General features: G+C 45.4%; 1 protein-coding gene across 3 annotated transcripts in view; it reads left to right on the top strand.

Moving 5' to 3' along the window:
* Positions 1–25,234, top strand: part of MST1R (macrophage stimulating 1 receptor) — a 524,743-nt gene that overhangs the window by 418,463 nt on the left and 81,046 nt on the right. For 2 of the 3 annotated variants that reach the window (XM_069644143.1, XM_069644142.1), the window contains exons 7-9: positions 5,626–5,764; positions 8,783–8,916; positions 9,980–10,150. In XM_069644143.1, coding sequence (XP_069500244.1) covers positions 5,626–5,764; positions 8,783–8,916; positions 9,980–10,150 — 444 coding nt within the window. The remainder of the gene's footprint in view (positions 1–5,625; positions 5,765–8,782; positions 8,917–9,979; positions 10,151–25,234) is intronic. The other variant, XM_069644144.1, reaches the window with a different exon arrangement.

Here is a 25,234-nt window from a genome sequence, read left to right as displayed (position 1 = left end):
CACCTGTGTTGTGTTTCTGCCAGCAGCGGCTTTCACTTTGGAGCTCGCAGGCTCCCCCGGGTGAGCCTGCCAGCCCCAAAGTGAAAGCTGCTGCTGGCAGAAACACAGCAGCATGGAAACATAACCGCGTTGCGTTTCTGCCTTCAGCGGTTTTCACTTTGGGACTTGCGGGCTTTCACTTTGGGTCTCCGGGGCTCCAAGTGAAAGCCAAGGCAGGCAGAAACACTGCAGAGTTTTTGAAACACAACCGCGTTGTGGAGACCCAAAGTGATAGCTACGGCAGGCAGAAACACAATGCGGTTTGGTTTAAAAAACGCTGCAGTTTTTCTTTCTAAGTTTCTCGGGCTTCTCTGGCTCGGAGGAGCGTGAGAAACTTAGAAAGAAACCTGCAGCGTTTTTAAATGCAACCACGTTGTATTTATGTTTGCGGTAGCTTCAGCTTGGAGCCCCCTCTTCTTGTTCAACAGATTTCTATGAGGATGTATATAGTGTAAAGTTAGTTTTGTTATGTAAGGCTAGTTTTGTTATTATGTGATGTGGTTTGTTTTGTTATGTAAGGCTAGTTTATTTATTATGTGATGTGGTTTGCTTCCAAGGCATTGCTATAAAATATTATTTAAGAACATGAAATGCAAAGTAAAATCTTAATAAATATCTATATCAACTAAACCTGGGCAGATGTGCTCAGTTGCTTAAATTGTCCACATCTCGTTCAACCAAAGCTTGTGGTCCTGGGCAAATATTTTAATCAGACTGTCTTATCTGCAGCTCTGTAAGTGATTCACTTCATAGCTCATGGTAATGTATCATGCTCTTGTAAAAAAACAAAGCCTAATGACTATAGAGTTCCTCTGTATTAAGAAGTGCAATTTAGGTATTTTGCACCAACAAAGTTATTTGCCACTTACCTATGGCAACTTATTCTAAAGTCACTTCTATAGGGCCTCCAAGTATCAAAGACTGATAATGCTCCATGTAATGTCCGTTTCTGTTGGTGCAATCCATATGTATATAAGTTTCCAGCATCTGGTCCTGCAGTTGTATTTTTATTGATGCGTTTAAAATGCCATCTGCCACTAAAAGTAGATTGGGGCTGGGGTGGGCGCGGGAATGAACCCATATGGAGTGGCACGCGCTGCATTTTGAGGGGGGAGTAGCAGGATTTTTTTTCGCGCTTAATTCCCAGAGGTTTCTAAGCGCGGACCCGGGGATCGAACCTGTGTTGCTCTGCGTCGTCTTGCTTCCAAGGCGAGCACGTTGTCCCTGAGCTATCCCTCACCCGCGAGACATTTACCCTAAACCATGATTTGCTTGTCTTTATCTTCTGAATAGAGGCCAATGCTTGCAATGGAGGGTTAGGACCTCGACTGGCAGCGAGAGTGTTACCAGTGATGGTACAGCGGGCAATGCCTGCTATTGACTTGCAGGCTCACGGCGGTGGGCTGAAGTGCCAGACCTAGCTCACTCCAGCCAGTATGCCAGCAGACAGGTCTGGGTAGGGTGTCTGCCAACCTCATAACAGCCCATCATCATTACATAACTTATCCCTGGTGCACCGACTGACATTGTACGTGTCTTGTTGCTGGAGCAGTACTCGAATTTCTGCTGGTTGCAGTCCCAGAGAAATGACTAATTATGGTTGGGTTTCACACTGCCATGTCAGGATTAGAAAATGTGTGATCAGCAGCACACATCTAGTCACTGAACCTGCATTGCTGACTGGAACCACAACACCACCAACCACGGCTTGCCTTCACCAAGGGCAATGACATCATATGCAGTAATAACATTCTTATTAGAACTAATACCTGGAAAAATGTGGTAATTGTGCTAGCCCTAATAATAATGAAAGTCTGTTTGTCTTGCCAGTGTTTAGCTGGTGTAAAATAGGTTGGTGCTCTACCTAAAGTACCAATGGATGCATACATCTGACAGCACTGGCATATTCTTTGTTTGCCCAGTCCCGTTTGTTACTGGGTTGCCACAAATAAAGTTAGACACTGTCTTTCAGCCCAAGGGTGTGTATTTGGGATTTGTTTATTTGGGATTTGTTTTTACAAAAATATTGGATTTGGTTTGTCTCTCCAGATTTTAAGGAGAACTGGGGTATTGGGGAACTTTACTAGGGCCGTCTTTGTCTCTCTCGTCTCCCTGGGCCTCCTTGCACACTAACCCAGATGTTCTAAACCCAGTTAGTGCTAGGGCAAGTAATCCCCTACTGTCTGTTCTTTCTACTACTGAAGTGGCCTGTCTAAATGTTGGCTACCGGCCTCCCTAGGAGCCTTCTAGCTGTCCCTTTCCTAACTCTGCTTAGTGTTCTAGGGAGTGCAGGGAAGGTGCATTCTCTCACCCAGTGTCACTTTCTCAGCTTGCCCACCCAGTCTCACCTGAACCTCTCCTACACTGATTCCCAAGATGCTCTTCTCCCCTCCACGCGACTATCCTTCTGATCTTGCACTCCACCCTCCTACCTCCGCCCTTAGATGCTACCTTTCTCTCCATCTCACTACTCCACCTCTTTGCTACTACATTCTCTCCACTCTTGCCACTACTCCTTCTCCACTATCGCCTTGCAATACTACCACTACTCCTCTACTCCTACCACTTCCTCTCTGATGTTAATACTGCCTCTCTTCACTCTCACTACACTACTGCTAATGCCACTTGCTACTCTGAATACCTCTTAGTCCTGCTGCTGCTCCACTACTCCAACTATCGCTACCTCCACCTACAACTCCTACCACCGTTTTAGTCGACTCCCACTTCAGCGCTACTACACTCACTCCTCATTCCCATGCGCAGCCACTCCACAGTCCCCCTCTCTTAACAACTTCCACACTCGTTCCACACTCTCCTCCGCAGGTCTCTCGGACGTCCTCCTCCACCTCATGTCCTCGCCCAACTATAACCTACAGGAAACTGTTCCCCACTCACCTCTTAAATAATTCACCCCCTTCCAGGATTTACCAGCTCTTCCTGCCAATGACTTACCTTATTCAGAGGGGTGTGATAGGGGAGCCTGGTAGGAGGCTTCAAAAAGAGCTTGTAAGCCCGAACCCCTTTCCCACGCGATCCAACTACATTTCCACCAGGGAGAGCATAAAGTCCTATGTGGAGCTGTTGTTCCCTGTGGCCTAGGCCTTTCATAAGGCCTTGTTTTGTTAATGGGATCCCTGGTGGTTTAGTTGGGATTTCATAATCGTGTCCTTTCAGGAGGCCTTGGCTATATGGAAACCGATCCCTGGTGGTTTAGTGGGGATTTCATAATAGTGTCCTTTCAGGAGGCCTTGGCTATATGGAAACCGATCCCTGGTGGTTTAGTGGGGATTTCATAATCGTGTCCTTTCAGGAGGCCTTGGCTATATGGAAACCGATCCCTGGTGGTTTAGTTGGGCATTCTCCCCTGCACAGGCTCCAGCAGACATTGTCGGCTGGAGCAGCTCCCCTCGCCAGGATGCCGTGCTGACCTGCTGATCCACCGCAGCGTCCACTTCTCTCCCAGCCAGTGCTGCTGTGATTGCTGCAACCCACAATTTCCTGCTGGTGCTCCACCTTCCCTGGTGGCCTGCCACCGCCATCCTGGTGCTGGCGAGCCATGGCGACTTCTCTACGCAGCAGCATCCCACACCGCTGGCTTCTCAGGAAAAGAGGGACTGGGAGATGGTCAAGCACACTTTCGGGGCACCCAAAGAGGTCTTGAGTGTCGGGCTCCCTCCCCTGAAGGGGACAGATATGCGGCTCTGTCACAAGGTATACTCCCAGTATGGACATGACCAGATATAGCATGACAAGTCAAAAGACAGCGCATCATGAGGTATTTTATGTTATGTCATGACATGTGCTTGTGTATCTGTGCAGAGGTCACATGGCCTATAGGTTCAGACTGGGCTGCTCCCAGTGGTGGCAGGACCAAGACTGATTTGCATATGGCTAATCCTGCAATGGCACAGATGGGATAAAGAATGATGGTGTGGAATGTTTCCCAGAACAGTACCAATGTTTAAGATCAATTCATAACCTTCCACCCATCACATTGTTTGGTTATATAACTCAGTGCCACGTGCGTCCATGTAATTATATAACATGACATGATATGTTATGATACATTATGTAACGCTATGCCTTGATATATGCCATGATATATCATGACAAGTTCTTGAATATGTGATATGTCATGTTGTGTTCTGGCATTATATGATGTACCATTCTTGGGAAGCTTCCAGTTTGAAATGCACAGTAAGCTCCCAGTTTGACATTCCAAGTAAGCTTCCAGTATGATATTGCCAGTAAACCTGATATTTCCAGTAATGTCCCAGGTTTGACAATTCCTGCACTGAAAAATCCCAAATAATTCTTTAATGTCATGGAGAGCAAGTTACTGCTGGAAAATCCCTGCTTCTGAAGGTCAAATTGGAGATTCACAGTACATGTGCCTAGAACATAGGAGGTGCCTGAGGGAGGAGGCCGGCGACCCATCACTCTAACACAAGGGAAGATATGAGCACCTGCCGTCCCATAAGGGACCAACAGTTTCGCATTTGGCGCCTACAAATCTAACACTGTGTTTTGTATGTTGGTTTCCTTGCACTCATGTGGTTCAAATGTCCACAAACTGACACTCTAATAAACACCATGCAAACAGGTTCTCGGGTGTCTCTGGGAAAATCACTCCACAGTAGTAAAGAAACTGACTGGTTTTCAAGCCTTCAAAGACCCATTCGACTGTGATTGCTTTCAGGTACTATAAAACGTGTGCCAATCTCTCAAGCAGCCACGAGGGGCGCATGATACACTGCATGCCAGTACAGCAAAAGAGTGTGCCCGATAGACACCGAGCTATGGTGATGTATTATCATTAGGATAGTTATTGAGTGCAGAGCTGGCCCCGGGAATCGACAGGGTGCTTTCCAATCCTAGAGCGAAGACTATGGCGAGGGAACAAGGGAGCAATGGCACAGGTGAGATAAAACCCCGGGTGTGCAAACTTTCCCAGAACAGTGCCAGCGATTAAGATTAATTCGCAATTTTCCACCCATCCCATTTCTTGTTTACATAAATCTCCACTGTGTGTGGTCATGTAATGATATGACATATGTCATGTCAGCATGCGTTTATGTATGCCATGATATATCTCATGATGTATCATGACAAGTTCTTGCATCATGATATGTCATGTCGTGTCCTGGCTTTTTAGGACTTACCATTCCCGGGGAGCTCTCTGTTTGAAATACCCTATAAGTTCCCATGAAAGAATGTCTGTTTTCCTTCCTGTTACCGGAATTGTTTCCTGGTCAATATTCTGTTACTTCGGCGGAAACAGTTCTGTTGCCTCCATAACTCTGGAACCCAAAGTGTGATTGTTGCCCTGCTTGGTCATTCTGTAGTTCTGTTACGAATTGGGCACAGTTAACATAGACCATGCTGAAAGATAGTGTCAAAGCGAAATATTGTGTGCATTGCTGCTCACTGTCCTCCAAAAGTACCTTCCACTGGTTGGACGGATAAGGGTACTCGTGGGTTGGTCTAGTTTATTTATTCTTTACCTGCCGTTGCCTGGTTTATTCTACAATTCTGTCTGCAATAACATTTCAATTATCTTAACCTTATGCTATCTTCCTTTCACAGCCTCGTTTGTATCCTCCAGAAAGTGGGAACGCAGGAGGTGTCCGAGTCCAATGACATCGAGCTGTCTGTCACTGAGAAGAAAGGGAAAGCCCCGTACAGGATCAGTGGCACGGCGACCATTAGCGGGTTCGCGTTCGTGGTATGTTTCTGGCATTGCATGCATCTGTTCAATCTGCACCAAAGGATATGGATATATTTGACCCTTAATGAAGTCTAAACGATGACCATGCTAGACCCTAGCACACAACTGTGTTGTAACATTGAAACCTGACAAATGGGGTCAATTGCAAGGCACTGGCCACCAGGGCCATTTCCGTTCGACAGTTGGTGAAAATATGAAGTCACTTAAACAAAAGTCCCATCTTCATTGCTAACCATATTTTCCAACATGTTTGCCTTCAGATCCAATTTTTCATCCCCTTGATCCACGAGATGACTCTAATTGTAAAATGTGTGCCGATCACCTCCACGATTTTCCATCTATTGGTCTGGACCCCACCAACTGTCGCAAAATGACATAGATGTGATAAGAGATGTCTTAGATTAGGTGACCACTCCTAACAGGTCGTGAATTCACATTCTTCTACATCAGGTTATGCCGCACTCCTTAGCTATGCCATCCACAGCGTTAGCTATCTGTATACCCCTGCGGTGTGCCCTCTAACATGTTTGCCACGCTAACAACCCTGGGCTATGGCATCTACCAAGTTGCCTAAACCTCCACTCTTGGGTAGTGATGATGTCTTGTGTGGCGGACAGAAGGGCCAGACAGACCGTAATAGGCCCAGCTTTGGGAGTGCTCATGTCTGGATACTATGCTGAAGGTGGAGGCCTTGTAGTCCCAAATGGGGAGTGTGCGGTATTCTGACCTGTTTCGCAGCTGATTTCATTTTTCTGTGGACTGGTGAACAGCCAGGTTTGAGGGGCCTTCCTGAAGGTCATCTGGGCATGTTTGCTAGCTGGGCTGACAGAAATGAGGTGGAGGACCCTCCTTGGAAATTTTGGTTGAAGCCTGTGATGGTCACTAGAGCCACATTCCTGGATCAAAGGTGTCTGAACAGCTCAAATCGGATGACCTTCTTTTATGATGGATTCTGGGCTCCTGCCAGGAAAGCTCTGTGGGAGATATAAAAGCTTTTGGACTGTATTTTCTGTAAGAACAGAGCCCATTGCTGGATCCAGAATGCCAGTTAATGTGTTCCTACCTTTCCAGCCTTATGAGAAGTCCTCCTTATAGACAGTTTAGCAGATATTCCGAGAGGCCAAGTTAAAGGTTGTTGCCTTAGTCTTGTCTTTAGAGTACTCGGGTGTTGACCGCCATATATCAAAGGTATGGCCTGAGGCTACAGATGGATTCTGGAGGACAGAAGCAGCTTCTCTCTATAGGTTTAACTTTGGGCTCCAGGATGAGGCAATTGTCCACGGGGACAGCTCAGGGCATGTTCCCATTTCATCTGCCCAAGTGACTTTATTTTGGAGTCACGGACCATTCATTTGGTTTTGGTTTAAATGGGTTGAGCTTTAGTCACTTGGTCTTCATTCCTGTGTCTATCAGAAAGGGGCAATTGGCAAGGGCGGTTGATTTTGAGGCTTGCATACGTTTGTAGACATTTTGTGAATCGTCCACACGTAGCTGTAGCAAGTAAGCTCTGGATTGCTGGTGATTCCCAAGACTGGGATCATGCAGTTACTGAACATTAGCAGTGGCCGGCTGGACTCTTGCGGTACCCACAGGTAATATATGCAGGGCAGGGTGATTTAAATGGGGGCATGTAGTTCAGCACCGTCATATTTGCGTGAAACGGTCACCCACCATAGCACAGTTTCCTCCAGTACAATTACCACACGTCCTTCAAGGAGGATTTCTTGGCTGATGGTTTTAAGCCACTAAAATATGCAGAAGGATGCGTTAATTGGGTGTATTGGTGGTGGTGTTTAGCTTGAGAGCGTTGGTTTTGTGCCCCTTATTGGTCTGTGTACAGGTTGTGATACATGTATCATGGTATTGGTCTCCACACGATCCCAAAGTTGTACGATTACCTTTTGTCTTCTTTTGCAGTGATGGGCATGTTGGATATAGGCAGTCTGGGATTGCCATTTTTTTTTAAAACTAAAGGCTGGACTCTGCATTTCTAAAGGCATGCGTAATAGTATCTTGTACTGAGGTGTGAGTGGAAGACGACTGCCACCTCACGGTGTTTAGCTATGGCTTTCTAGATGGTAGGTTCAGCATTTTTGGTTGATCCTACTGAGTTGCTAGGCTTGAATATGCCCGTGAATTTCTGCCTGTAAAATAGCCTGAAGGATTCAGTGCCTGGTGTGGCTTTGCTAGCTGCTGCTTTTGTTTTTTAATGGGGTTTGCTTGTGTTGTCCTTTTTGTACAGATGGTATTGAATCTGTGGGATGTTGTCATTGCAGCGTGTGGAGATTGAGTTGCAGAGTTGTTGCGACGGTGACAGTAAGGTGTTGTAGGCTGATGATTTCTTGAATTCTTTGATGATTTTGAGGGCATTGTGCAGATACCACTCAATGGGAGCAGTTGGACTCGGCCTTTTAGATCCAGAGTTGTTGGCAGTAAAGCGTAGTCAGTTGTCTGGTCAATTTTCCATCGTATTTGCTCTGACATTCTGTTCTTTCGCTTGAGGTTGCTGGGGTTGTCTGTATACCTTCCAGCAGCAGGCCTTCTTCTGGAGCAGCTTATTAAGGGTTTGTGATATTAATTCCTGGAGCGCATGGAGACCTTCATCTTGGTTACTGTGCAGCTTGGGGAGGTGTCGAAGTGATTAGTCGTGTACTAGTTCAGAAGGGTTGGGTGTGCTACTAAACTGGTCACTGACTATTGTTTCTGATGTTAGGTCAGTTGTAACAGGGGCTTCTTGACAGGGCTAGAATTGTAGATTGTGTGGTCCTAAATTCCCATGCAAAACATTCTGGGGGGGGGGGGGCGGGGAGGGGAAACCAAATCCTACTGAATGCAGAAACGACAGCTGCTAACGACCCAAGTAGTGGCAAACTAGGAACCTTTGGGGCATCTTCTGCGCTGAATCTTCACTTCATGACAAGGACTAGAAATCGGCTGGCCTGACTTTTTTCTAAAGTAAAACACATATTTCGCTCTGGTTTCGTTTTCTGACCTTGGCTGTCTTTCATCTTCTAGAAGCCTGTTGTGACTTCCATTGACCCTGCTTTTGGGCCGCTTGCTGGTGGCACTGAGGTGGCTATCGCAGGAACGGATCTGATGACAGGAAATGTAAGAAAAGTGTTCATAAATGGAGCAGAGTGTGGTGCAAGGTAGGTTTACCCTATAATGAGGAGTGCCTGATGTTTTCTAAGGGGATGGAGGTTTATTTTGCCAATCAAAGAGGCCCACAAACTTTACTTTTCCAATCTTAAGAAACAAAACCTGTTAAAAGGGTTGTGTCCATCTTACTCTGTTCCAGGCAGAATATACCCAGAGAAGTCCATCCTTCTCAATATGAACTGTATGGTTGCTTTTCAATTGGGTGACTCTGCTGAATTTGTTTTTTTCTTTTCAATGGTCTTCTTGTGAAAGAGGCCACCAGCCAGACACTGTACAAGATTACCTCAAGTACACTGGATTGCCTTGTGCCTTGTGCCTTTTATGCAGCTCCCTCACCACTCACCTCGTACGGACAACTTCTGCATGCTTCAGTACTCTGCCATTTTGAAACATTGCTTGGCTCATTCTCATGATATTGGTTTTTAAAGTGATGTCTGTTTCTTTCATAATGCCTCTTTGGGTCTGTCTGTCCCAGCCAATTGTACCTTCCTAAAGCAACACAAAAGGTATTTGCGGACCAGAAGAAGACTGCAGCCCCAAGACATTCAGATGCATTTATAGTGCCAGCCCCCTAAGATCCTTCACTGCTGTCCATTTAGAGAGCCTGTGGACCACACCAGTGGTGACGGTGCGCGGTATAAATACCTCTAACATTAACACATCCCCCGTCCACGGATTGCTAATCAGCTCCTCCCATTGGTTCAGAAGATTTGCCAGCCGAGTTCCATTGATCGGCTTTTTGCATTGAGTTGATGTCCGGTTGCATTTCTGTCCTGCAAAAGGCATTGAGTAGCCCATTTCCATCAGCATAGGATTCTCCCAGGATTCACTGGATTGAGGGTTGGGAGTGGGAGGGTTGGAGTTACCGTAGCTCCCCTTCACAGTTAAGTGCAGCGACAATCTAGGACGTTTGATGTGATTGCTGGCAGATAGACATGCCATCTTGCCGTTGTCCTCCTCCCACCTCCTCCTACTGCATGCTGCCCATCACTCCTTACCACAAGGCTCTTGTCTACACCCAACAAATCCAGACTTTATTTTCTATTCCCATAGGGTCTCCACGGGGGACGTGATCCGGTGCGCAGCTCCAGCTAGCCAGCTTCCTGCAGCAGTTGCTCCAGTCGTCTTGTGGATTGACGAGGCAGAGTTTACCTCCCTGGAAACCTTTGAATACCGGCCCAACCCCAGCATCTCCACCGTCTCCCCAAAGTGCAGTCTTGCTGAGTAAGCCCTTAACCCTTAATTATGTCATCTACAATAGCCTTAAGTGATTAAGTACAACAGAAGGAAGACGTTCAGAAGGGGGCTTTGTTCATAAAAGCTACATGTTCATTGAAATCCAGGTTTTGGTGTGAAAATGGACCATCTGCTTCCTTTCTGTACATTTAAACTATTGAAACCATTTGTAGATGCCATCTATGAGATGTCATGTGGTAATATAGGTCATAGCAGGAGAGGCGATGGCAAGGAGAATAAGTGTGATTGTTGGTGGGTCGATGCATAGCAGAAATTTGATGTAACAGGTGGGTCGGTCAGCTTTGTAGATAAGGCATTTGCAATTGTTGCAGACTGTACCTGTACTAGCATCCACCACCGCCACAGACGCCTTAATGCTCCGCTCCACCTGCTCTACCTCCTGGTCTCTCGGTCCACCTCCATGCCACCTAACCTCACTCAAACAGCTTTCGTTCTGCCTCACCGCTACGGATCCTTTATACCGGCGACTTCCTAATTCAGTGCTTCTCCTGCCCCCCACGCCCCTTGTTGGTCCTGTGTCTCAACCGACTCTTTGGATCAATAGAAGACTGTCCTTTTCCTCGTGATTGGGTCATCGTATGGTAAAGCTTTTAAAAAACCCTCTTAGCCCCCTGCTGTTCTCACACTGTGCTTCGTGTTGTCGCCACTGCTTGTTCAACTTGGTACTTGTTCAGCATTCCGTTCCTGCTTCACCATAGTAAGTTGCTTTTGTTTTGATCAAGCTGCTGGTTTATGTGCTCCGCTGGTTAAGGATCCCCGTGGCTGTATCTTGCCCGACATCTTCTCTCAGGGGTCTGCTGTATTTCTCTGCTGCCACCTTGCATTGTGTAACTTACGGTTCTGAAACAAAACAGAGAGAACTCAGGCCAGCAACAAGGTTCTAAGGATGATTGACATTTGTACCAAGGTCTATAGTCACGGCACATTCAGGGGGTTCCGGTACATGGGCTCTCTAAACTCCATCACCCCCGACTCGGCTAGAACAGGTTCTGCGTTATGCCTTGGTAGACCTCCTACCACAGGCCAGTGTTCCCCCTGACATGATCAAGCCTATGACCTTATCACACTATATTTTGAATGGTCAAAATAATACCCCATTGAGAACGAACATCAATTGACTTCAGATGACAGGCACTTCAAAACCTTTTGGTGCCCTTTGCAAAGTATTGCCACAGACGTATACACCGATTTACACTCTGCCAACCCCTTGATCATAATCATCCAATGGCCTTCTCAACCAAGCCGATCTAGATTTGCAGTTGGAATGTATGCTAAAATCTTTCAAAAATGTCATGCAGTCCCACCTAATTCATATACATCTCTTCCCAACAAATCTGTGTTCTGTTCTTTTTTCTCTGTGTTCGTTGTGCTTGCAGGAGATATGCTATTCCTGGCGAGGACTTGTGGCTTCTGTATTGCAAGCCTATGCCAACATTATATTTTTAGGCCCAGCCTATATTGATAATATATCTAGGCTGCAGGACTTCTCTCTGTTCGCTGGTGCTTAAATGCAAGATTTTTATGCATAGGGCGTTTCTTCATATCATATTTTTATGTTCGGCAAATTTCTTTTCTAATTTTATCATATTTTGCCTAGGTGTTGAGCGGATGCAGCAAAGGCTGTTGGCCCAAGTGTGTTTTAATAAAAACTTTAAACTTGAAATGCCAAAGTCATTGGTTATCATTGTATCGACCTCATAAAGATAAGACTAATTTAACAAAGTTATTGATGAACTATGTTTTTGAGTACATTCTACAGGACCCCAAATGTAGCGAAGGTAAACATTAAGGGGAAATCTTCTATTCCAGTTGTCAAATTAAGCATAGTAAAAGCACAGTGAGTGAATGGTTACATGTTCTGTATTATAATTATGATCAACCCCTGAGGGTTTGTGAATTCCAAAAAGCACACTGGGTGACATGTTCATCATATGGCCGAACTTAAAGTTTAAAACAAAATAATTCACACATAGAACTGTCATTAGGATGCATATTTATGGACTCAACAGAAGGCCAATACACTTGCATATATTTCTATTTATTTATTGCCATTTATAAAGCGCCCAACTGCCCTCAGGCATCATGGCGCTGTTGCAGAGTATTCAATTAGGTGCAAATTAACATAGGTATCGGTCTTAGGTATATGATTACAGCTCAAGACATCATGGTTACAGGGGAACGACAGAGAAGGAACATTCTACTTGAAAATATTGGTTTTCAGTGCTTTTATGAAAGCCATGAGAGAGGTTTCTTTCCTAAGGTTGAGTGGTAGTGAGTTCCAGGCTATTGGTGCTAGGACTTCAAAGCTGGACCCCCCGGCTTTGGCTCTTTTGAAAGCAGGGATTGTAAGTTGGTGTGAGTATGTTACTTTTGGGTCTGTGGGATTGAGCTTGGTGTATTCGTTCTGCTAAGTAGCGGGGTGCAGATTGAGACAAAAATATGTGAGTGATGGTGAGTGCTTTGAAAAGTATACGTTCTTTGATCGGGAGCCAGTGGGCATCTTTCCTGGCTTAAGAGATATGCTCGCTCCTGGGGATACTAAGAGTAGCTCTGAGAGCATTATTTTGGGTGATCTGTAACTTGTTAATGTTTTTGGAGGAGGTACCCAGGAGGAGTAATCCAATTTTGGTCCTATGGTAGCTCTGGCAATACTGAGACCATCTTTGGAGGAGAGATGGGGTTTTACAGCATTCATGATTTTAGTTGTAAGTGCTGCTGAGGATGAGCTATAACTTACTTGTCTATGCATGGACAGTGTAGCATCCAAGTATACTCCCATTGTTTTTACTGCAGCAGAGTCTGTGATTACAGTGTTCTCTATGCTGAAGTTGCAGTATTTGCTTTCTAGTTTGTTCAGGGTCTCTTTGGGGCCTACCAGTAGGATTTCCATTTTGTCCCCATTGAGACAAAGGCCATTGGCCACCATCCATGCCTGGATGATTGCGTATGTCTTCTGTAAGGTATTGAGGTCCAGCTCATAGTCACCAGATCATGGGAGAAGAATTGTCGGCATAATTGGTGAAGGTTATGCCAAATTCTTCTAGGTCATTGAATAGAGGCAGGATGAATAGGTTATAGAGGGTGGGGGATGTGCACGCACCTTGTGGCACTCAACAACCAATGGGGGATGGAGCGGCTGATGCCTGGTCTGAGAAGACCCTCATGGCTCGGCCCTCCAGGAAGGAGGTAATCCATGTGGTGGCTTCATGAGAGAAATGGGCTGTGTTTGTGAGGCGTTTCTCTAGGATCTTGTGGTCCACCAAGTCAAATGCTGCTGACAAGTCGAGGAGCAGAAGAAGAGCAGACTTGCCCTTGTCCATTTTTTCTAGTAACTGATTTATTAAATCTAGCAGGGCTGACTCTGTGCCATGCGGGGGGCGAAAGCCTGATTGCCTCCTCCCCAAGATGTTTGGTATTTCCAGGTAGGACTGGATCTGTAGATATCCCGCCTTATCTAGAATTTTCATCAGGAAAGGCACTGTGGCGATGGGCCTGTAGTTGTTTGGGGAGTCTGGGTCCAATGTGGGCTTTTTTAGCAGTGGCCGGATGCATGCTTCCTTGAGGGAGGAGAGTACAGTGCCAGTGGTGGACGAGGCATTAATAAAAGCTGTAATGAAAGGAGCTAGAGCTACATAACAATCTTTGATTAAGCTTGCTGGGTAGATGGCACCCTTACACAGCAAAAGTTTTATATGCTTCATGATCAGTATGACCTCGGGTATGGTCATTATGACGCTGGTTGTCTTGGAATCTAGGTAGTAGTCTCTACTAAGCATACCTGGTTTTTCAAAGCTACAAGCTGGAGCCAAATAACCACTTATTGTGATGTCTGCTGTGAGCCCTCAATTTTCTGGGCTTTATGCATTGGCGGGGCAGGGCTGGTCTTAGACTAGATTGCACTCCAGCAGCAGGAAGCATCAATGAAGCCCTTCATCCCAAAAAATAAATGACAACACAAATTCATGTCACTACCCCAGTGACCATGCTGTGTCTAGTCCCTCTCACGGGTAATCAGTAAACCGTGGCACTTTCATAGACTACACCCAGATCATCTTTTCTGTTTCTACTTTCAGCACAACACAATATCCACAGGACTACCACTAGCTTTACTGCATTGGAAAAAACAGATGTTAGTGTTACCTGCTAAATGGTACATGTGTCATTTCTTCTTAAGGATTAAAAGCAGGAACTGTCCACCTAAACAGATGCACAAAACTCTCTGAAAATCTACATGTATGTGTACCTGTTCCCATGGGATGAACCCACCTAGGTGGCAAAAGCAAATGATGCCACTTCTGCTGCGCAACATTAATCTACATGCTAAGTAAAGGCTCTCAGTATGAACATCTAAAGCTTACCAAAGCTGGGAATGCAGACAAACTACTGGCCACGTTTCTTACCTAACATCAGTGTTTCATTCCCGCTCTTCTCGCTCAAAAATATGTGGAAGCCAATCTCTAAAATCATTTTCTGTAAATTGTGGCATTTTTAGTGCATCATTTTTCCTTCCGGTACACATTTTAAATGGATGATTATTTCACACTTGATATTGGACAACTTAAGATCTCTGTAAACTGCCCAACAGGTCATGAGTTAAAGACACCCCAGAAGAGCTTTTGCGATAAACCCGTCTGATTGTCAAACAGTAACTACAAAGGCATGCATTCTTTGTCATGCTTAATGTTCACAACCTTTGCACAATAAGCAAATGGCATAACCAGAGCTGAGAGTTTCACGTGCCTGCACTGTTTAGGTTTACTGCTGAAGCCATTAATTAAGGTGCTGTCCCTTAGAGGGGCATTTCTGGTTACAAAGGCTGTGTAAAACGCGGGTCTGTAGTTTTAGTGATCCAATGGCCACCTGCAGGGCCATTCGTCCTGTGGCCATGCCAGATTCTTCTGCTACCAGATGGCCAATCCTGATGCCTCTCTCAAGGGCAGCGAATGGTTATAGAAGCTCCAGATACTGGTCCAAAATGTCCTGTTTCCCTTCACTGTGGAGGATGTGCGGGTGAAAGCTACCTCCTGGTGCCCACCTGTCCCTCTTTCTGCTAGTCCTCCATGGATTACAATATTACTATAAATTCATATTTATCTGTTATCCAAAGCATCAGTAGTGCCATTCTACCAGTGCAGGTGCAGCAGGATGGGACAATCAAGCAATAAGTCATTGACAGCTCTCGACTCTGACACAGTATTGCCTCTTTACTCAAAAAGATAGAAAGGAGAGACGGTCCTGTTGTGCCTGAAGTACTATTACTAGCTTGCATGCTCATTATGATCACTTACCTGGGGTACTGCAGTCATCCAGTGAGCGTTGTCATTATTACCAAATTCCAAGTTATTCATTTTGTGGACATTGAAAGGGTAAACATTTGTGCTGGCCCTGCAGGATGTCTAACCTGTGATCTGCAGGCTACATGCAGAAAACGCCAGCAGACGCCAGTGCGTCTCCCGATTTTCTCTAAGCTATTTTACTGTGCTTTAAACTAGTCCTCTGCAGCCTCTCTACATCTCTTGCAGTGGAGACATTAACCCACCAACCTGTGTTATTGTGATTAGAACCTCACAGCTTGAAAAGAGGGAACACACAGAATGGCTAATGTAGGGAAACCAACACTCTGAGAGAGTGAGGCACGACCTGTCAGATATCGTGCGATGGAGAAGAAACGACTGGGGAATCAAGGAGTGGATAGGAAATTAAAATATATAAATATATATTCACCACACCAAGAAAGTTATGGTGGGTTTAAAAAGGTTTGAAAAACCCCTTTCACCTGAAATGTGAAAGTAGGAACGCCCATTTGAGCCAAGTCTCACATTCCAAAATGCCTAGTAGCCATCGCTGGAAGTTCACCTCCAGTTCTGAGCCACAACAACAAGGCATTGTGGGTATGCAAATTAGCTCAAATAGAAACCTTTTCCTCCAGGAAATTCTGTCCATGAGGGCAGTGCTACTTTACACATAGCTTAATCAACCCAAGACAGACATTTGCAAGGCTGCCAGGCCAACTACATACATGGTTTCACTCTTGAACTAATTTGCATGACGAGAGAGTAGAGCTGTGCGATACAGGTGGTGGGAATGGCAATGGGAAAGGGGATGTGTGAGTGTGTAAATTCGCCTGTCAAGAAACCTTTTTCTTCAAATGAATACTAAACCCTGGGCTTATGTATATGATGTCCTCTTCCTGCACCTATTTGCCCTCCTGAGGATTTACAAATTGCAGTTCCAGTACCAGGATTCTGGAGCACACCATGACATGGGTTCCTCCGTGCTGTGTGACCTACTGGCTGCGCTTGGCTTTGCAGCTTGTCATCCCAATTAAATGGGTTATCAGTGCGCATGTAAATCCTTTTTCAAACAGGTCTGTTGAGAGATTCTGCCATACTTTGCTTGGGGGCTTCATTTAATCCCCTTCTATACACTGCTGCTTGTATAAACACTTGATGAATACAGAAGTTTCACAGTAGACAAACTTTGCATGGTTAAACTGAATACACTTGAGTCAGTTAAAAATAGTTATCAGGTGCCAAACATGTTTGAACTCATACATACAAGGGGCACAGAGCCCTGTACACGTACCTTCGATCAGCTATTTGTTCATTGACCTGGTCTGTGTGTGCAGGCAGTCGGCAGCAGGTCGGGCACCCAGCAATCGATCTTCTACTGGTAGGCTGCAAGCAGCCAGTTCCGTTGCATTTGGTGGGCCTTGTTCATCCTCCTGAGCTTGATGGCAGGCTGCATGCTGCTATAGAGATTCTAATCTCATAATCCCTGTCCGGCTGAAGTCTGAAGCTGAGCAGCCAAGCCCAATCAATCTCTCCCAACTATACTGTACAGCCATGTGCTGAGGAGGAGGTAAGTGCGACTGTGCCAGGCCTGGGCCTGGGAACTGATCAGCAAATTTTGCTTTTAAGATCAAATGAAATGTAGTCCGAGCCTGGCACCCGGAGCTTGCTGACCCCAGGAGGTGCTAGCATGGCTTTGCCTCCACCGCTGCTAACAGCAGGCATGCTGCAGTGCTCACACTGAGTCTGAATGATTTCATAGCACTTTGATTTTGTATATGTTGTTCTTTATTACAAGACTTAAATGATGCAGACTCATGCATGATGGTGGCGTTGTTGAAGTCGTACTAGCGCTCCACAGAAACTGGCACATTAGGCAGCCCCTACATTCCCTGATGCAAAGACCAGCTCTGGGCAGGGGATATCCTGCTTGCCTTGTGTCCCCTGGGCCCTTTATGTGTGTAAAGATGATAGAAACAACAGTTTGGAGGAGAACTTCAAAAAACATACTCCCTGATGAAGAAATGATTGCCTTGTAATGCTGTGATATAGTGAGGGGGTGCATGATGACTCTGTGGTAATAGTCAGGACAATGAGGGATGGTGGCTGGTGGCTGGCATGGTGAAGGCATTTTTATTTACATGTATAACATTGATGGCCTTTGAGCACTTATCTAGACCCGAAGAGCAGCGCAAGCAGCAATACATAGTAAAACTGAGAGTAGTGCATAGCAATGCATGTAGCAACTGGGCAGCAGAAGCGTAGTGGGAGGCATTAGGGGGAATGTAAGGAGGGCAGTACCTTTGTAGAGCCTTAGAACTGGAATGCATGAAGTTTTGGGGAGGTGGTTCTGGGCGAGGATCATTTGCATTCTCACCTTATTTGGAAGATAAACAGCCCCAAGCAGATATGTCGGGGAGTGGGGAGTCTTCTAGATTCAGGAGGCACATCAGACGGGTGCTTTGCTGATGTTTCATTTTCTATGAAAAGGCTATGGCTTTGCCTAAGATTACCCTGGATTGCAAGATTAGAACGTAGGAGATTTCCTCGAATTAGTCTCATTCTTTTAATCAAATTTGGCTGAAAATATATGTGGCGGGTGGGTAATCGTGATAATTAAGATAGGGGGAAGTCGTGGGTGCTGCGAGGGTGTGAGGGTGTTCCCCCCACATATATTTGTGGACAAATTCGATAAAGAAATCTGGATCAAATCACATAGAAAACAGTGAGAGAATTCGTGGACTAGCTTTAAACTTTAAACAGGTCTTGTACCCCAGCAATCATGTCCAATGGGCCATGCAAGACAAGGGACGTTTTGCTTACTCTGCCTTGTAAGGCCCACTGGGGATACAGGCTGGGGTGCTGCAGGTCTCAATGTGTGTAGGGGGGCCCTCCTCTGCCTCCCTTCACATATGGTTGTCCAGGTGTGTAAAGTTAGGAGTGCTCCAGCTCCTGCATGCACGTGCAGGAACCAGGAAGCTCTCCCTGCTTCCTTGTTCTGGTTCGTGCTGCGTGGGAGTAGAGGGGCGTGGGGGCTTAGTGGCAGCCGGCGTGAGGTTGAGCAATCTGAACCAGCGCTGCAAGTAATAAAATAAATATGAATGTGTGTTTGAATGGGTTTTGTGACTGTAAGTGCATACTTGAATGAATGAAAATATGTATATCGAATGGGTGTGCATGTGAATGAGAGTGTATGTATATGCTGTGTGGGTGCATGGGTGAATGAACGAGTGCATGCTGTATGAACACATTATGAATGTGTGTGTTATCTTGCATCTGTGTAGCGCCTTGGTAGGGGGAAGTAAAGTGGGGTAGATAGATGAGAGGAGGACGAGGAATAGATAAGATGCACAGAACGGCAGGAGAAGTAAAAGGTAGAGGAGCTACATGTACAGTTGGACCAAATGCATCTTGGGACTCATCTGTATTCTATGGGGCACAGCGCCAAGACGAGAGATAGCTGGAGAGGAGGTGTTCTCGTTCAGGGGAGGAGTGCGTGAGGGGGGCATGTCTAGAAGTTACTCAATGCATGGTGAAGCTGGGCATGTTGAATCCATGCCCAAGAAATGACATGCAGCCAAGCCCTTAAGCTTACTTACCTAGGACCCCAACAACTTATGGGAGGGGTCGTATGTCAGAAATCTGAATTTGCCAAGTTTGCAAAAACTCCCCGAAAAGCAAACAAAAGAACCTCACACTTTTTGGTTTCCTCATTTATGTCATGCTTACCAAAACCCTAGGCTTGTACGCAAAGTGCTTATGGCCAGACTTTGGGCCTTCCACAGTGTCATGGTGTGCCAAGGCATGTAGAAAACCATGCAAAGCCCCTCGACTTACTCACGAACAGCCAAGTTCTGTATATGGGAAAGCTGGAAGGGTCATGTGGGCACATTTAACTGAGGGTGGGGTTTTCACCATGACTTCCTTGGGAGCAGAAGCCCAGTTCGGCCTTCCTGCAGGTTCCTGAGTCCTGCTAGGGCCTTTAAGGTAATAGTTATATTAGTGGGTGAGGCAGGAATCCCGTTTAGGCTGAGGCTGTCTGTTTATGGACGTTAATTTACATAATCCAGCCCTTTGACTAGCCATCTCAGTCTGGGCTGAAGTTACTGTGTACTGTTAATAGAAATGTTAGGTCAAAACAGGGGGGATGGTCTAGTTAACATGTTCGATTTCCAGGTTTTTCGTCTGTTTTTGAATTTTGTTTTTGCATGTTTAGGGGGTTGCTACCTGATATGGCTGCTTCAGAAAATTCAATATTTAAAGTAAAACATTACAATAAAACCTCAACATAATATGACATGAACTAACTTACTAGTATAAAAGGAAACTGACATCATATCCTCTCTCCACCACCAAAGCGAGTGAATGGGTACATACAGTAGTACTCGGGTAGAGTCTAGTTAATGTCCATTCAGCCTTGGGAAATAACTCTTTGATCCTGTCAGAGCAAGACTTTACAAACATGTTTCTACTGCTTAAAACATGACATGCCGTAGCATAGCATTATACAGTGTAGCATACCAAACCTAATTGAGTGTAGCCCTTCAAAACAGCAGGGCTGTTCATAAATAATAAAGTTTAATATGGTTATATAGCAAAATACTGCATACACATGTACACTCTGCTCCAGACGCAACTTATGCTGCTCTTGGGGTGACTGCATTTTTGTATTTGCATTTGTTTTTGCCTTTGTGTCCCGTTGGGGGCCTCTGAATGGTGAATGGGCCCATTTGTGCATCAACCAGTATGTATAATATATTTTCTTACTGTCGCTTGACAATTCTTATTGGGCAATGTTGAGATTCATTTCTGGAATCTAGTGGTGGAGAGATTTTAGGAGACCACCCTAGTTATAGTGAACAGCGAACTCGAGAGGTTGGCCAAAACCCAACCAAAGGAAATGTGGAGAGCAGTTAAGGCTATTCTTAGAGTGTGAGTGAGTTCAGAGGCCCTCAGTGAGTCCACACAATGTAATACACAATAATTAATTTAGACAAATATGTATAGAAATACAAATATGTATTCTAGCCCTTTACTCACACTAAAAAATGAAACTACCAGGTGATATTGCACAATACTCAATACTAAACATGTATACATTCACCATAGGTTCTTCAAATGCATTCAAATGACTTCACACATGAGGTAAGTAAATGAATGCAGTAAAGATGGAACCAAGTCACAAGTAAATTCCCCTAACTTCAGCTGTCCAATCCCTACGAAGAATGGGGCCTTGTGCGTAAAAGTCACAGGAGCCACAATGCTTCTCCACAGAATGTAGTCTCTATAGGTATGTTCTAATTTTACTTGTGTTGGTGATTGTTCAAAGAAGATATTCAACAAGTTAACTAGGTAAGTGAATTGTGTCTTTATCTTTCAGAAAATACCACCCAGGTTTGACGATGACAGAAGGCAATGGAATGGAAGATTAGGCAAAAAATGGGCTGGTTCCCAATGTTATCCTATGGAGGACTGGGGAACAAATGCATTGTGCTAACCTACCCCATATGACTCCGAGTTTCCCAGATGACTTGATGGGTCGACTTGGATTTTCTGGAGGTTGTATTTCCTGCCATTAGTTCCGGTGAGAGATACCCAGGAGCTGCGGTTGCAAAGATTCTTTAGTCCTGTCTGGATGCAAGATGCAACCTCTGGCGATGAAGAAATGCAAGATTCACTGATGCAGGCATCTTCACAACACTTAACAGGATGGGGAAGGTGAGTTCCAGTGACAGCCACTGAACATAGATGATGGCAGGGGTCCTAGTCACAGTTGAGAATCTTCTCTAAGACAGGATCCTTGATACTGGGATTCATAGAAAAGGCGACTTGTACTGAAAGCTGGTGACCACTGAAGTTCCGGGTGCAACCGTGGAATGGTGATCTTCTGGCGATGTAGGCCATGAGTCACTGGGTGGTCCAGAGACACTTCGTAAGGCTCAGGATGTCTGGATTCCTGAGAAGGCTTTGAGATTAATTCCACTGAAGCACTGCTCAAGGTCTTCGTAGATCAGGTTGTCCAACAGGGCTTCTCCTGGCCAGACAGAGGAAGGGATGCCAGGCCTCTTCAGGAGCGCTCTTCGGATCTTCAGTTGGTTGTTCGTCTGTCCTCCAATGCCGATCTGAAGAAATTGCTACAGAAGTTCTCTTAACTGAAATTCAGCCAGGAAGCAAGTCCAAGCCCACCAATGGTAAGGATCCACACCATTCAAACAGCCAGTAATCGCCCAATCAGGGGGTAACTATTGGTTTCACCCATGCCCCACACCTAGACTCTCTGGCTCCATTGATGTTGAATGGGACCAGACAGTCCCACCCTCTTCTTGGGACACAAGGACACACACACACTCACACACTCACACACTCACACACTCACACTCTCTCACACACTCTCACACACTCTCACACACTCTCACACACACACTCACTCTCACACACTCACACTCTCTCACACTCACACACTCTCACACACTCACACTCTCACACACTCACACTCTCACACACACACTCTCTCACACACTCACACACTCTCTTACTTTCCTGAGCTGGCAAGGCAGGAAGAACAAGCCAAAGTCTCGTGGCACAGGCATTTTAGGGCACTAGTCACAATTTGTAGCCATACATGGTAAACTTAAATGAGCACACTAAACATGATTCATTGTAAAAAAATATATATGTTGCCTCCAGTTTATCTTTGGGCACATATAAAAGTAATTAGAAATCCCAAATGTAAAAAGCTAGGGTGAAACACAAGTATCCCCATTGCACTACATTGTAAGATGCTGTGTGCAAGGTTAACAAGTTACTAAAAGGTAAAAAGGGAAACCTATTTTCCTATTACTGATAGTCTGAAAGACTCCTCAGTTCCCCCATAACAAATGAGCAAAAGGCAGGGCAAGTGAAGCTGAAGTTAAAGGAAACATAAGGTTTAAGACTGACCTACATTGGTGCAGCCTCCTGGCCATGTTTTCTTACTGTGTCATGTCATTTTTCCTGGCACAGCCACCAGGATTGTGTTCTTACATCGAGATACTGGCATATATTTGCAGGGCCAGCATGGGCATGTTTTATTATAGTATCATTACTGGCATTATGCGCAAAACAATCCGGAGAATGTTCTTATATGGGAATATGTGCATTCATTGGTGCAACCAGCATGGACATGTATGGTCACAGCCAGCATGAAAAGGTTTTTTCATATTGGCATATACTGTGGGAAAAGGCATCATCAAAATATGTTGGAAACTGATCCTGTGCAATGTTGCTGACTTGCTATTGGATTTTTTCATGCGCTACCTTGCAAAACTGATTACAGGCTGTGCAGCTTTTCACCCTTTTTTCACAGAAAGTGCACTGTAAAAGGCACCATTCTAACCCTTTATTTGTCTGGTGAGCGGGGTCAGGCTCCCGTGCTAACCCTTGCCCTTCTCACATATTCGTGTCAAAAATGTACACCCGTCCAATTAAAACATTCACCTCTGCCACTTCTTACTAGAGAAACCCAAAGGGTGCAAGGCTTGGTGCATAGAAACCGCACAAAGAGAGATGCCAGACATGGTTGTACAGTGGCGACTCTACATTTCAACTGCGCATCCCTAGTGGGACTCTCGAAAGCCCAAGTTACATTACACTGAGCTTTCCTAGGTGGCGCCACTGTGAGCACATGGGGAGTGCCACCACTTTTCTGTATTGGTAGCCTTCCAGAACCCTCTCTGAACAACAGGAAGCCACTTCCCGCTCATTTAACAGTGGTGGTGTGCGGCTGAACTTTGAAAATGAGAACATTATGTGGGTAGATCTACCGGGATATAATATAATCCCACACTTAGCATTCTACATGAAGTAATGCATAGAAATTCTCTAAATCCAAAAGACAGTTCAGGGTATATTTAATGGCTGCGAGACCAGTTTTGCTGTTCCAATTACAGAGCCCCCCCCTACGAGGCATGAAAGAAAGGGGCTGGCATTTTCGCGCCTTTCAAAATGAGCACTTGGCAGAACAGCTCCCCGAAGAGGCTGCCTATTGTTGCGCGCCTACCTCTCTCCCCCGCCCCAAAATGGAGAGCGGTTTCCATCCAGTGACTCCGCCGGCGCGGTGCTTTCGATAATGCACGTCCCATAGGGACGCGCTTGTACTTCTGTAAAGGATTTGCCATGCATGCCAGCGGGCTCGGAGAACGTGGGTTCCTGTGCTAGTGACTCACTGCCTTTCTCTCACGTGTTTTGTGGGGTTTGTTGTGTTCACATTCAGAGGTGGACCGGCTATAGCGAACTCTGGAGATATCCTATAGTGAACTCTGCATCCCGGGCCTCTTTTGTGGGGTATTGTATTTTATTTCCAAATGTTCTCATAGGAAAAGGGTTGGGCTTGCTGAAAATGTGTAATATGGGGCCACTTTGAAAATGATTTCCAGGGCCTCTTTTGGTTTCCATTTCACCTCTGTTTACATTTGTGGACTGTTAACCCAGAGTCGCTGTGCTATTAAGAAGTATCGAAGGCTAGTGCACTGTAGGGCATGCACATTGTGTTGATGCAGTCATTATGTGTGGATGAGCCACTGCATTGAAAGATGGTGATTATACATTCTTTGGTGTATTTCTTCATGTATGGCCCAGGAAAGCTACATATCTGATGTACTGTCGGAGAATATATGATTTGAGACTATTTACTGCACTGAAGCTGTGAGCGAAATATTTACTAGACACACAGCGCCTTGGTCAAGAATAAGCATATAACCGATAACAATACCACTTTTAAATTAAATACCTGTTATAACAGAGTTTATTGTAAGTTAGCAGCCTTAGGAATATAAGTTGTGCATGTTATTTAGCATTCAAACTTTCTTCAATCAGTTTGAACAAACATATATTCAAAGGTTGTCTGAACTCCAGGAGAGTGGGGAGAGAAGGGTGCGAAGAGGCAACACATTCCATAGTCTTGGAGTGGAGCTATAAAAGTAGTTGTTCGTTCACACATGCCCTCTTCAAGGAATCCCCCAAGAACCACAACCTAATGGTTCTCTTTGATAGAAACCTTAAGTTCAGTGTATCACTTTCACTACCATGGCTCATCCCCCTAAACGCCTACAAAGATTCAACCCTACCTTGACTTTCACTCCGACAAAACCTAGCTCTCAACTCTGGCAGGCTTGAGACACCACCACTGTCTGTGTAAAGGCCCCTCCTTTAACCGCCCCTTAACAAACTTTACTATCCACTTGCACCCTGCACCATCTGCTGACGACCTCATCCACTCATCGACTCACTGTGGCCGTGGGCTGGAATTCCATGCACCGCCAGTCCTTCTTTAAATCCTTCTCCTAGTCAACAAACCTACACATGGACTGGACTTCCCCCTCCTAGCTAACTGCATATCCCTTTACAACCCTGCTCCCACCCCTCCTTATCCTACCTGTTCCCCCTCATCCTCCCCTTTCCCCTCCTCTACCCCCACACTGTGCTGCCTCCCACACATTAACCTTGCTGGTTTGCTACCATTGGAACACAATCCCCGCAGAAGTTTAAAACAAATAACCAATGTGCAGGACTTTAGGACCACCCTAAGTAGCACTTCTATCACCCCTAAGAGCTTTCAGACCTACAGCGGCATCACCCTTCCAAACCCTATGGATCTTTGCTGTTTCCTACTGTGCATACATATAAAACCCTTTGTAAAATTGAACTGCCGGTGCATTCATGTATGTGCTGTTAGTAAGTGATCTGCCAGCATGTATTGTCCTCTTTCCATGTTCCCAGTCCA

Source organism: Ambystoma mexicanum, chromosome 2p (genome assembly GCF_040938575.1).
Source record: "Ambystoma mexicanum isolate Mex_15411 chromosome 2p, UKY_AmexF1_1, whole genome shotgun sequence".
Classification (NCBI taxonomy): Eukaryota; Metazoa; Chordata; class Amphibia; order Caudata; family Ambystomatidae; genus Ambystoma; species Ambystoma mexicanum.
The sequence above is the reverse complement of the archived record's forward strand: the minus strand, read 5'-3'. Positions and strand labels throughout refer to the sequence as shown.